At 35.1% G+C, this 13,596-nt stretch overlaps 1 protein-coding gene across 1 annotated transcript; it reads right to left on the bottom strand.

The window, feature by feature from the left end:
• Positions 1-6,135: 6,135 nt before the first annotated feature.
• Positions 6,136-6,656, bottom strand: LOC5571370 (cuticle protein 19). Its single transcript, XM_021840490.1, has 2 exons — positions 6,555-6,656; positions 6,136-6,486 (listed from the first exon to the last, which is right to left on the bottom strand). The coding sequence occupies exons 1-2, from the start codon at positions 6,561-6,563 to the stop codon at positions 6,181-6,183; spliced, it is 315 nt and encodes a 104-aa protein (XP_021696182.1). The 5' UTR covers positions 6,564-6,656; the 3' UTR covers positions 6,136-6,180.
• Positions 6,657-13,596: the final 6,940 nt, after the last annotated feature.

Genomic DNA, 13,596 nt, shown 5'->3' with positions numbered 1-13,596 from the left:
GGTGGTGGCGAATACTGGACCACGGTTCCTGAATTTGCCACTTACGTTGATCTCTAATGGAGGGTGGCGAATCAGGAACAGGTGGCGAAAAATAGGTGCAAAGGAGCAAAAATTTTAAGGAAAATATTTTTTTTCTATTATTTTCTGAGAAAATTTTGCGATTTCCAAGAATGTTTCCGTATCATCTTAAAGCAATTTAGCGAACACAATTGGCGAATACCGGTACACCTTCCCTAGTAGTAGATTCGGTTTTTTCATCTACTTATAGGTTTTCTACTAAACAGCTCGAAGATTTATTATCATTTCTAGCAAGTTTCGCTCAACTGTTCTTTCAGAAACTCTTTCAACAAATAAAAAAAAACGAGCAATTTGTTCAAGGATTTCTTAAAAATAAATGTTTTATTCTGAGATGTCGTTCTAAGATTCCTCAAAAAAATACCAAAGATTCATTCGAGTATTTCTTCAGCAGATATTTTCCTTTTAACAACACAAGCGATTCTACTTAGTATATTTCAAAGAAATTCATTAGAAGATTTTTCAAAGGATTTTGCAATTCATTTTTTAATTTCTCAAAAATTTCACCAGAAATTCAATCAGGTATTGTTTTTCCTTTCAGAATGGTAATCCTGGGATTTTTAAACTCTTAAATTTCATCTAGAAATCAATCCACTTACCATTTTTGGATAAGTACTCTTTAAATACCTCAATATAATTTTGGAAATTTCTTCACAAATTACTCTACGAATCACTCCATATTCATAATCAATTTATTTTACTTTTCTAGAGCAATGTTTGTTTAAATTAAAAGTTTTGAAAGAAATTCTGAAAAAAGTTGGATAAAAAATCAACTTAAGTATAGGGTAGAAGTACCGTAATCCGGGGTAACATTGATCATTTTTTTTAATGTTTCTTAAACATTTGATTTGAAAATACATGTGTTGGTTATTTTATATTTTTAAAACAAGTACTGGCACCAATTGCTCGTGTCTATGTACTGTATTTTGTTTTCTGAAAGTTTAAAGCATGTTTTATAAAATGTTTTAAGTGATTTTCTTATTTAGCTGATATGGGGTAACATTGATCACCCATGAAAACATCGTTCGGTAATATTGAAAAGATCATTACTTACTAAAATCATGGTTCCTGAAGCCGAATATGAAGGCCAAACTCTTACAAGTCATTTACTTTTTGAATTATTTTAAAATTAAAAACACCTTGGATTGTGGAATACGCCTAAAGGTAGGCAATTTCCTAAGGAAATTTTGTACGCTTTATAGTAATTTGTGAATTATGCTGGTTTGAACATATTTATGGAAGTTTTGACAACGGGATCGTTTTCGGCGATGTCATTTTTAGTAGCAACCGCTTTTCTCTTGCTCATATCGTTTTCAGAACTCATGTGAGAAATGATTGTTTGATGGTGTTATGTATAATCATGAAAATCGTTGTTTCCAAAAGTTGACAAATTTACACATGAACACAACTTAACTTTCGCAAAAATATTATTTTTTATTAGCTCATTAATAGAAGCAAAAGAATCACCATTCATGCATTGAAAATATTTCATCAATAAATGGTGATTCGAGCTTTTTACGAAGAGGGTCATAGCGATCAATTTTACCCCGCTGATCAATGTTACCCCGGATTACGGTACCAATTATGGCTATAGCACCAATTATGGCAATAGTGGGAACAAAAAGAGATTTTTATTAATGTTTCACTAGAATATAACGACTAATATTCACAGAAATGATAAAACTATTTGTTTTTGATGGTAACTAAACCTTGAAAAGAACATTCGTGCAATAAGCTTCGAAAAATGAACATTTGAAAATTTTACCTCACATTTATGTCACCTTCTTAGCAGTTTGCTAAGGGACACCCGTTACGAAATGTATGTTTTCATCCGGAAAAACTGCTTCAACCGATGAATGTATGATGCCTAGTGAGAACAAATGAATAAATGTAGCTGGTGTGCAAACAAATCTTCTGTTTTATGTTGGAAATCGTGTTATTTCCACTATGTCGATAACTGGCACAAAGAGTGTATGAGAGCCCAATTATGGCAATACTCTGGAGGCGGTTTGTTTACATTTTTTGATCAGTGAAATAAAAAAGGTAAAGCTATTTCACGGGTTACTTCCACGACGGGCCGGTTTGGTAAGGCATTATCTGCGTGTTTTGTACCCAATTACTGAGATTTTTCAATCACACGTTCGAAAATGTTCGCAAGCGGAAGATGCTAATTTCATGGTATAGAAGCGTTTTCAGCGACACTCGATTTTTGAATTTTCCCTCTTTTTTCGTTAAAATTAGGCACTGGAAAGGTAATGTGAGATCATTAATGCTGTTTTGTATCATAATTTGCATTTACACTACATTTCGACTCCTTTTCGAAAATTAATTTTCTCCCATGAACCCATTGCAATAAACTGATTTAAAATCTATTTAACACAAAATTTTTGGAAAATTTTATGAGCAATCACTTCATTACATATTAGCGTTGCATTATCATTCGCTCTGGATGGCGTTTGAATTCATTTCGTGCAAATATTCGATAGTCCATAATTGGTACACTTTTATGTCGAATGCTAGGAACGCTATTGCCATAATTGGTACAAAGACAACGCTTTTTAAAATCAATTTTTAGCAGCTCAAAGTCAATTTAGTACTAAAACTGTTTAAATCAACAGATTCGCAAGGTTTTAAACTAGTAATTGACACCAACAAGTCATGCTTACGTTTTAGAAACGCGGTGAAAACTTGATTTTTATCACTACTGTTGACATATTGCATCCATAATTGGTACACCTACCCTAATTTGAAAAAAAAAATATACTAAATTCCTGTCGAAAACTTCAAGAATTTAAATTTAAACCAAAGGTCCTATTTGTATTTAACATCTAAGAAAATGATGGACAACGGAATAACGAAAGATGAGTGATATTTATGATCTTTTCTCTAGAGGTGAATGATTACAGGATAATTGAAAGCTCTCTCATACTACTCATACTCAGTGCCGTAGCGTGCGGATGGCCAGGTTGGCACCCGCCAAGGGCGCCAGGCTTCAGGGGGCGCCAAAATACCGGACGCATCTGGGAAATATTTTGAAGATTCATACATATTTAGCAAGGGCGCATCAGTATCTATAAAAACAGTGAGAGATATCAACAAATAGCAGCAAAAAACTATAGAGGACGAATATTGCTTCTTATATTATTAAGTTGCTCTATTTCTAAACATGATAGATTGAAACTATTCCTGAAACGATTATAACTAAATATTTTGGAAGCATCTCTTTCAATAGTGAATTCCTAAAAACCAGATTAACTAACAAAAAGTCATTCAGTAACTTGGAAAATAGTTCTCCACAGCAATCATAAATCAGCTGTGCCTGTGTTAAAAAGGCCAGTATCAATAATCCTACAAACAAATATGTAGATTCTATCAACTTGTAGTTGAAATAGCAGGGTTCCACAGAATCGTTGGTAGGGTTCTCATAAAACTTGGAACATAATTTCTACAAAAAAACATCTAGGTCAGACTTCTAATAAATAACCTAAATAAGCTATATCATAACAGAATACTAGGCGGGTTCCGGAAAGAATTTTAGGCAGGATACGTTGGTATTACTGAATGGTGTTCTCACAGAATCTTACAAAGAAACTCAACGAAATTTTTAATTCATTTCTGAGCCTAATTTTCCCCTCTGCTAGCAGTATCATTTTTTCATCACAAAATATTATTGAAATCGCAATCACTTAATTTTTGGTTTTTCGATATTTATGCACCATTTTTTTTAAAGTTCTCCAAAAATTCTTCTTTTTTAATATGTTCCGATTTTGATCATTGGTTATCTGGATCTGCAGATATTCCGAAATTTCTTGGGGGACTGACGCGCAGCCATAACTCACGTAAATATCTCAAACAACAGAATTGTTCTCGTGTTTGGTTATTCGCTTTTCGAAACAATGCTTTGACGTGAGTCTGTTGTGAAAACATGAAGCAAATTGATGCAACCGTATGGAACATTTATGTTTCTCCAAAAAAAATCTTAAAAACTTCAAAAAACTTAATTTTGTAATTTTTAGATTTCTTGGAGACAACTCAACCGATTTGTATGTTTTTTTTTTTCGGAGAATTCTTCATTATATGAGATTCTATAGTTCACTTTTTTTTTTTGATGACCGGTAGTCAATATCGACATAGATTCTAAAACAAAACGAGTTTTTTTGAGAACTTATGAAAAAATAAATGAAAACGTTATCGCTATTTGAACAATTTTTGTAGTGGGAAAAAGTCAACTGAATATGATTTATAAATAACAATAACGAGGTGGAATTGAATTAAAAAATATAATTGGTATTTCTCAGCAATTTATTTTAAAAATCGACAAGAACCTTAGGAAATTCAGATGGTTTACCTTTAAAAGTGATTTGAAACATGTTGAATGCCATCTTCAAAAAGCCTTACTAATGTTTAAGCATTACTCGATCTTTATCATGAAACTTTCTGGGAATTTCGATTTACGGTTTTTACAGAAGTCGCCCTAGGCTTTTAAAAATATTCCTTCGAAATTTTTGCAATGTTTCACGTGAATTTGCAAAAAGTGAGCTTTGAATCAGGGGCGCTTAAATGGCGGTTCGCCAAGGGCGCCGTAAGGTCTCGCTACGGCTCTGCTCATACTACACTTAACTTCTCAAGGAGTTACATCAGAAATTGGGTTGTTGGGTTGTTTAGCGATGAAAAACTTGCAGTTTTAAATTGTTTTTTTTTTTTCAAGTATAGCACAATTTTATTGCGTCCCAACAACGTAAAAATAAAATTTTGTAATTTAAAATGAATTATAAAGATTTCGATCTGTAGACTCAATGACATTTCTATTTACAATGACAGCTCGTCCCGTAGTAAAATTTGCCGAGGGGTAATTCAAATGTGATTTCCATGCTAACTTCAAACGAGTTTTAAGTATAGTTGCAGGGCACGGACAATTTTGAAATTTTGAGATCGGGCTTAGCTTTTAACGTAGAATCGGAATATGTAATAAACTGGATACCTATAAACAAGCCAATTATCCCTGAAATCTATCAGAATTCTTTTTTTGACTTCTGGATTCCCCAGAATTCTAACAGGAGCTTATAAAAATTGCACCAGAAATATTTCTAAAGAAATGTTTTGAGCCAGATCCTTGCCAATTTCCTTATAAATTTCTTAATAAATCCCCGAGCCGGCGAAAAAAGTTTATCTCGATTTGATAGTCAGAACTTCGCTGCTGCTCGAGTTCCTGTCCCCTCTACAGTCCAAAAGTATTTTCAGTTTTTTTAGCAAATTTCCCCTGAAGATTCGAAGGCAAGATACATTTCGAAGATAATTTTTGTATAATCCGAGGATTTGACTCATAATTTTGCAGAAAAAAATAGGAAGTTGTTTCCGAGATGCGGCCGCTAAATTCACGTTGGATAACGTTAGTTTCTTCTATTTCATCGAACATAAGTCTTGCTTTTTCTAAAGGTTTAATATTATTTAGATCACTTTTATTAAAGTGAACTAAATAACATTCTTGTGAAAGCCCTTTCCGAACAATACCAGATTGGGTTCTCTTTTTCATGTGCAGATTGTTTATATCGATGTAGTTTTTCAAATTATTTATTTCACTTTTGGATGCAACTGCACATTCCGGAGAAATACCTTTATTTTCCCTTCTGCGTTCAGTGACATTTTCAAATTTAACTTTTTCGGAAGAAAGTTGTAGATATTGGTAGTCACCCTTCCTTTTATTTGTGACAGCAATCCTATTCAAAGAAGAGGCTTTCTTAGAGTTTTCTCCAAAAAGTCTCCAAGAAAGATTGTAACCGCTGACGAAATGATACTTCCGCAAACGGGTTTCAACGAAAAAAAAAGGCACTGAAGAGTGTTTTCTATTACTTCAGATAGTATCAAAACTTCCAGCAGCAAAAAAATAGTGTACATACAGCTCGAGAGTACGATGTGCACTGCGAAATCAGTATGATGTTCGTTCTCGCTCATTGAAGTTGAAAAAAATTCCAAACAAAAAGAAAAAATACTCAACTGGATTGTGATTTTTCTTCTACATGGCTTTGTGAGAATTATTATCAGAAAAAAATATTTTGAAAATAATTGGTATCATTGTACTTTTTAATCAGTTTTCCGTGTCAGTGCTTAATGGTGTTGATCAATGTTGGCGTAGCTCTCGCCATGTGGGTGGTGAGCATGTCCACTGCGTTGAACATGAGCCTGGAAGCCTCCCTTATGATCCGAACTGTAGTCCACTACCCGATGGGTTCCATCAGCTTCATCCACAGTGTATTGTCCCTTCACGACATCTCCGTCGCGGTGTTCCCATTGGCTTTTGTGATCGTGGGTGTGTTCATCCTTCACTCCATACTCGAACTTGTACTTCGGATGAGAGTGATGTTCTTCAGCAACAACAACGACGATAGCCAGACAGGCAAGCAGGGCGATGATCTGTGAAGTATGTCAAAGTTTAGTTGAATTCAAATTTAGTTCAAATACCATGTTTTGTCTACTCAAACCTTAATCATTATGGAAAGCTTTGAAGAGTGTTGATTTCGCTGAAACTGGTGAAGCTTGACTGATGATTGCGAAGAACCGCAGCAGAATATATACTTACACTCATTTGGTAAGATTCGTGACCCATACTCGTTGTGGAAACAGTTTCTTTTTGATTTTCCTCATGACATGCAGCACCCGGCTGCGCACTATTTTTGCATTAGACATTTTCTCACATAATTAAATTGACCGCCGGGTACACTTTTGTTTTCAGCTTCAAGGTCGTTTGGGTTGATGGTACCGACCGGTACTGTTTGTCTGCCGGCGCAAAAATTGCGTGCCTGATCAGACGTCAGATCAGCGGAAATTTTTATTGACCCAGAGACTCAATCAGAGCAAAGAGGACGTCTTTTTCTTTTAATCGTTCTCAATTTAGAAAAAAATGAGAGCTTTGTCCGCAGCTAAAAGTGGTCAACCACTTCCGTTTATTGGATAATTAGTGTCCATTATTGTTTTGCATAGCAAGCCAATTAAGGAAAAAAAATTATATTTTTGTATCTTTAGTTGGATGACTGATTGAAAATATGTATGAAAAGACCGCCCATAAATGACGTAGCATTTTAGGAGAGGGGGGGAGTCTATGATTTTTTGACGAACCATGTATTAGGTGTGGGAAAATAGGCTACCATTGAGAAGGGGGTGTCTGAAAATTGGCAAAAATGCAACTTCATTTATGGACCTTAACAAATGTAGCTTATTGTAAAATTGATCAGTGCGCATCGTACCTTCGTGCTGTGCGTACACGAATTCTCTCTGCTCTTGGAAGTTTTCTTAAAAACTACCTAAAGCAATAAAACAGTACTTTTCAGTGCTACAAAAACAGTACTTTTCAGTGCTAAAATTAAAAACGGTACTTTTCAGTGCTACTAAAACAGTACTTTTCAGTACTATTTTTCTACTATTGATCCCTTTACGATCCTTGTTTGGACCCGTGCCTTCGATTTTTCGTTGGACCCGTTGGCGAAAGCTAGCGGTGGTAATCCTTCTTGGACACCGTCTTGGGAAAAAACCTTTCGAAGGTCACGTCTTCTTTCGTTTATTAATTAAACATGGTATCAACAACAAACAAAAGGAAGGGTGAATCTCTGAATTCACTACTTCCTTCCAAAAAAGTGGGTTTTAAAACTGTCACTACACGTGGCAAGAATGGAAGAAAGGACGCTTCCCCGGAATGCGAACTTTCTTCCAAGGGTGAAATGAATAATTGTATCGAAATGAGCAATCAGTTCGATGCTCTAGACAAATTTTCCGAACACCAAATCGAAGCAGCCTCTAGCCCAGGCTCTTTGATTCAAGTGAGGAAGCAAAGAGTGCCGCCTATCGTGGTCAGTTGTTCCGAATTTGGGGGATTTAGGCAGGAGATCTTGAACTCCATTAGGGGAATCAAGGTTTCCTTCCAAATCGCAAAGAAAGGAGACTGTCGCGTTTTGCCGGAAACTCTTAAAGATCGTGAGCTTCTTCTCAAACATCTTGAAGAGAAGAAGCACAATTTTTTTACTTATGACGACAAAACTGAACGTTTGTTCAAAGTTGTCTTGAAAGGTCTCTCAAGTGACTATAAATCACCTGAAGAGATCAAAAATGGAATAAATGATTTACTTGGATTTTCCCCAGTCCAAGTAATCATTATGAAAAAGAGAACCCAATCTGGCATTGTTCGGAAAGGGCTTTCTCAAGAATTTTATTTAGTTCACTTTAACAAAAAAGAACTAAATAATATTAAAGCTTTAGAAAAAGCAAAACTTTTGTTTGATGTCCGTGTGACATGGGAACATTTCCAGAAACCTGGAGGAAATTACCAGAGCCCCACTCAGTGCCGTCGATGCCAAAAGTGGGGTCATGGTACAAAAAATTGTCGCATGGATGCTAAATGCATGATTTGCGGAGGTTCTTCTCACGCCAAAGACGTCTGTCCAGTGAAGGAAGATACCACCAAATTCATATGTTGTAATTGCGGGGCTAACCATAAGTCCAATTTTTGGAATTGTCCTTCACGCAAAAAGGTCATTGAGGCTCGTGCCAGGCAGATGAAAGATAATATCCGTTACGATAACGTTCGTTTCCGGAATTTGCCTGGTAGAGTATCGAACAATGCTCATTTTTCAGTTAACGATCGCTTGATCATGAATCATACCCATCAGGAAGATCATAATCATGCTCATTCACAAACAAATTTTAATCCGTTGGGTAGCCGTTCGAATCTTTCTATTTCGAATGTATCTACCCACGGTAAATCCTTTGCCGATATCGTAGCAGGAAATTCGAACTCCTCCCCTGTTCGATCCATGGGTACCCATTCCACTTGTTTCAAATCAAATGGAAAAAACCCTACCGCCACAGGTAACTCCGCTTCTTCGTCTACCGGAAATTCCAATGGGAAATCACATGACATGTCTGCCTCTGATTTTAATTTTCTAACTGAACAATTGAATCTAATGATTGATGCAATGTTCAAAGCCACCACTATGACTGAAGCAGTCCAAGTAGGTGTAAAATTTACAAATCAAATTGTTATTGGATTACGTTTTTCTAATGGATCCAAATAATAATTTAAATATTTTAAATTGGAATGCTCGTTCTCTGAATGGTAAAGAGGACGAGCTGTTTAATTTTCTTACGGTTAATAACGTGCATATAGCAGTTATTACCGAAGCGTATTTAAAACCTGGATCTAAACTCAAAAGAGATCCTAACTTTTTTGTTTATCGTAACGATCGACTTGATGGGGCATGTGGGGGAGTTGCAATCATCATTCATAGGCGTATAAAACATCAACTGTTTTCGTCATTTGAAACTAAAGTTTTTGAAACTTTAGGTGTTTCTGTTGAAACACAGTTTGGTAAATATACTTTCATAGCTGCCTATTTGCCTTTTCAATGCTCTGGACAGCAAGTTAATTTGCTCCAAACTGACTTGCGTAAATTGACTCGCAATAAGTCAAAATTTTTTGTCATTGGTGACTTTAATGCCAAACATCGGTCATGGAATAATTCTCAAAGTAATTCCAACGGCGGAATTTTATTTGATGAGTGCTCTTCAGGATATTTCTCAATTCAATACCCTGATAGCCCCACATGTTTTTCCTCTTCTAGAAATCCATCTACGATTGATTTGGTCTTAACCGACTCTAGTCATCTTTGTAGCCAACTGATTACTCATGCTGATTTTGATTCTGATCATGTCCCTGTTACATTTCAAATATCCCAAGAAGCGATTCTCAATCCTATCAGCTCCACTTTCATTTATTTACGAGCCGACTGGAATATATATAAAACGTATGTTGACTCCAATCTTGATGTTAACATTTCTTTAGAAACTAAACTTGATATTGACAATGCTCTTGAAACTTTAACAAATTCCATTGTTGAAGCCCGGAGCATTGCAATTCCAAAATGTGAAGTAAAATTTGAATCCGTGATTATAGACGATGATCTTAAACTCTTGATCCGTCTTAAAAACGTGAGGAGAAGGCAATTTCAACGCACTCGCGATCCTGCTATGAAAATTATATGGCAGGATTTGCAGAAAGAAATCAAGAAACGTTTTGCTCAATTAAGAAACAAAAATTTTGAAAATAAAATTTCTCAATTGGACCCTGGCTCTAAGCCCTTTTGGAAATTATCTAAAATATTGAAAAAACCTCAGAAGCCAATACCGGCATTGAAAGAGGAAAACAAATTATTACTAACTAATTGCGAAAAAGCTCAAAAACTTGCTATGCAATTTGAAAGTGCGCACAATTTTAATTTAGGACTTACTAGTCCAATTGAAAATGAAGTTACTCAGGAGTTCGAAAATATTCTCAATCAAGAGAACGTTTTCGAAAATGCCTGGGAGACTGATTTGGAAGAAGTGAGAACTATTATTAAAAAATTCAAAAACATGAAAGCTCCTGGCGATGATGGAATTTTCTACATCCTCATCAAGAAACTTCCAGAAAGTAGCTTATCATTTTTAGTTGATATATTTAACAAATGTTTTCAATTAGCATATTTTCCTGACAAATGGAAAAATGCTAAGGTTGTTCCAATTTTAAAACCAGACAAAAATCCTGCAGAAGCTTCTAGCTATCGTCCAATCAGTTTGCTTTCCTCCATCAGTAAACTTTTTGAAAAGGTTATTTTGAACAGAATGATGGCCCACATCAACGAAAATTCAATTTTTGCCAATGAACAGTTCGGATTCCGCCATGGACATTCGACCACTCATCAACTTTTACGTGTAACAAATTTGATCCGTTCCAACAAATCTGAAGGCTATTCTACTGGTCTTGCTCTTCTAGACATAGAAAAAGCATTCGACAGTGTTTGGCATGAAGGTTTGATTGTAAAATTAAAAAACTTTAATTTTCCAACATACATTGTTAGAATAATTCAAAGTTATCTGTCAAATCGTACACTTCAGGTTAATTATCAAAACTCCAGATCTGAAAGACTTCCTGTAAGAGCTGGTGTTCCTCAAGGCAGCATTTTGGGACCTTTATTTGCGGATGACACAGGCCTCTCCGCCAAAGGACGAAGCCTGCGTGTCATCTGTAGTCGATTGCAAAAAAGTTTGGATATTTTTTCTTCATACTTGCAAAAATGGAAGATTTCTCCTAATGCTTCCAAAACTCAACTAATAATATTCCCACATAAACCAAAAGCTCTTTATTTGAAACCTTCAAGTAGACATGTTGTCACGATGAGAGGGGTTCCAATAAATTGGTCAGATGAAGTTAAGTATCTAGGGCTCATGCTAGATAAGAATTTAACTTTCAAAAATCACATTGAGGGCATTCAAGCCAAATGTAATAAATATGTAAAATGTCTTTATCCCCTTATTAATAGAAAATCAGAACTTTGTCCTAAGAACAAGCTGTTGATATTCAAACAAATTTTCAGGCCAGCCATGTTGTATGCTGTACCAATATGGACTAGCTGTTGTAATACCAGGAAGAAAGCTCTGCAGAGAATTCAAAATAAAATTTTGAAAATGATTCTGAGGCTTCCTCCCTGGTATAGTACCAATGAGTTACATAGAATATCCAATGTTGAAACATTGGAACAAATGTCAAAAACAATCATTAATAATTTCAGGCAAAAATCGTTACAATCTTCTATTGCCACGATTAATGCGTTATATGTTTAGGTTAAGTTAGGTTAAGTATATTAAAAACGTTTTTTTTTCTCTTATAAGCAGGTGAAATCAACTCACCTGTAAAATAACTGAACTGCTACGGCAAATGAAATGTAATATGTTGTTAACAAAATGTTAATTAAATCTTAAATTTGTTTTACCAAATTAGGATGATAGTGTTGTCAAATAACACAGAACACCTAGATATAAGAAATGAATGTAATGTTTGGAATGATACTAATAAAGAAATTAAAAAAAAAAATTGTAAAATTGATGAAACATTTCGACCAAATTAAAAAAGACAGAGTGAAACAGTATAGTAGTAACTTGTTATATGATGTTGTAGGACAAAAATAAAAAAATAATTTTTAAATTAAGAATATGGAACGTAACGTAAATATGTTCTCTGTAGTGTGTAGGGGAAGTGGTGGTAAAATGAACAGGGGTGGTAAAATGAACATTTCGATGAATTTTTATCACGCACGGACGATTTAGAGCATAAACCTGCGTGTTCGAGTTGATACGTAGGTCAATTGAAGTGAAAATATCAACGAAAACTAAGATTTAAGAAAACCACGTTTGAAAATTAGAATTGACGTAACTTTCAGCTCGGAAGACTTGAGGTTTTTCAGTGACGTGAATATCGTTATGATATGATTTGATACCTTTAGAATTCTTTTTGAATAGGTTACAATCATTAATGAATGTATTTTCGGTGGAGTAATACATTTTTTTAGAAATATTTGTTTTGTTCACGTTTTTTGCGGGGTGTTCATTTTACCCACATAGTACAGTTAAAATGAACATTTGCATCGCTTTTTGATAGCGATGCAAATATGTGAAAATTTAGCAATTTTAGTCTGAATCCATGTGGCTGCTATAGATTATATCCCTATTTTTGATGTTGTGCGATAGAACTATACAAATTCCCCGTTTTTCTATCAGAAACAAGATGATTTCCTTAAGGTGTTCATTTTACCACCCCTTCCCCTAAATTTAAACCTCCATAAGTTGATATCGAAGGTATGTTTCGGAATGAAAAAAACAAATCGATAAAACACATCCACTATCTTAGTAATTGAGTCATCCACAAAGGGTTTAGATAAGGTTTTAAAATTTCTTAGTTTCTCAGCTTATCAACAAGCAGCAGAGTGTTTTCTGCTGGGACCGACTTACTAGGTAATGTTAATACTTAGTATTCACTACCAAGACTATTGTTGAAAATTATACTGGTTTACAAGTTTTCAAGTAAATAAAGAATCTGCAATTGATTGGTTCAAAATGGTAAATCCTTCGTAAGTTATGATTAAAACTGTTTCATCAAGGATCCCTTGATTAGGCCTGTCACCTTTTTGAACTACAGGCCAAATTCCGAGAAGCATATAGCGCAGCGGGTCAAATATACCTGATGCACTTCAAATCCAATATTTTTGAGAAATAGCTAATTGCTAATTATATAGCTATAGCTAGTTCTTCACCTGATTAGGAACACCGGAAGTCTGCCATAAGGGAATGCCAGATGGGCAAATCATGAAAAAGGGGTATGGAAGGGGAGTAAAGGGGCCAGTCTTTGAGCCCTACTGAGGGGTCTCACCATTGTGGGTTTTAACAATTAAAATGTTTTTCCAAACACACCGCATGGAGTGGTTTCATCCCAGCCTTTGCAAGCTATGGAAGCCGGCTAGCAGAAGGCTAGGACGATGGACAACACCACCATTTCACTAATAAAAAATGTGACGTTTTTCATCTCTTTTCAATCAATTTGATTTGTATGAATCATTAAGATCTCATATTCAATATTATGAAGGAAGTATTTTGGACCGTTTAGAATGTACCGGATGTGGCCACTCGGACTAAACTATCTGAAGAACCGACTATAAATTTAAT

The sequence above is a fragment of the Aedes aegypti genome, chromosome 2, assembly GCF_002204515.2.
Source record: "Aedes aegypti strain LVP_AGWG chromosome 2, AaegL5.0 Primary Assembly, whole genome shotgun sequence".
NCBI lineage: Eukaryota > Metazoa > Arthropoda > Insecta > Diptera > Culicidae > Aedes > Aedes aegypti.
This window is presented reverse-complemented; position numbering and strand designations above follow the sequence as displayed.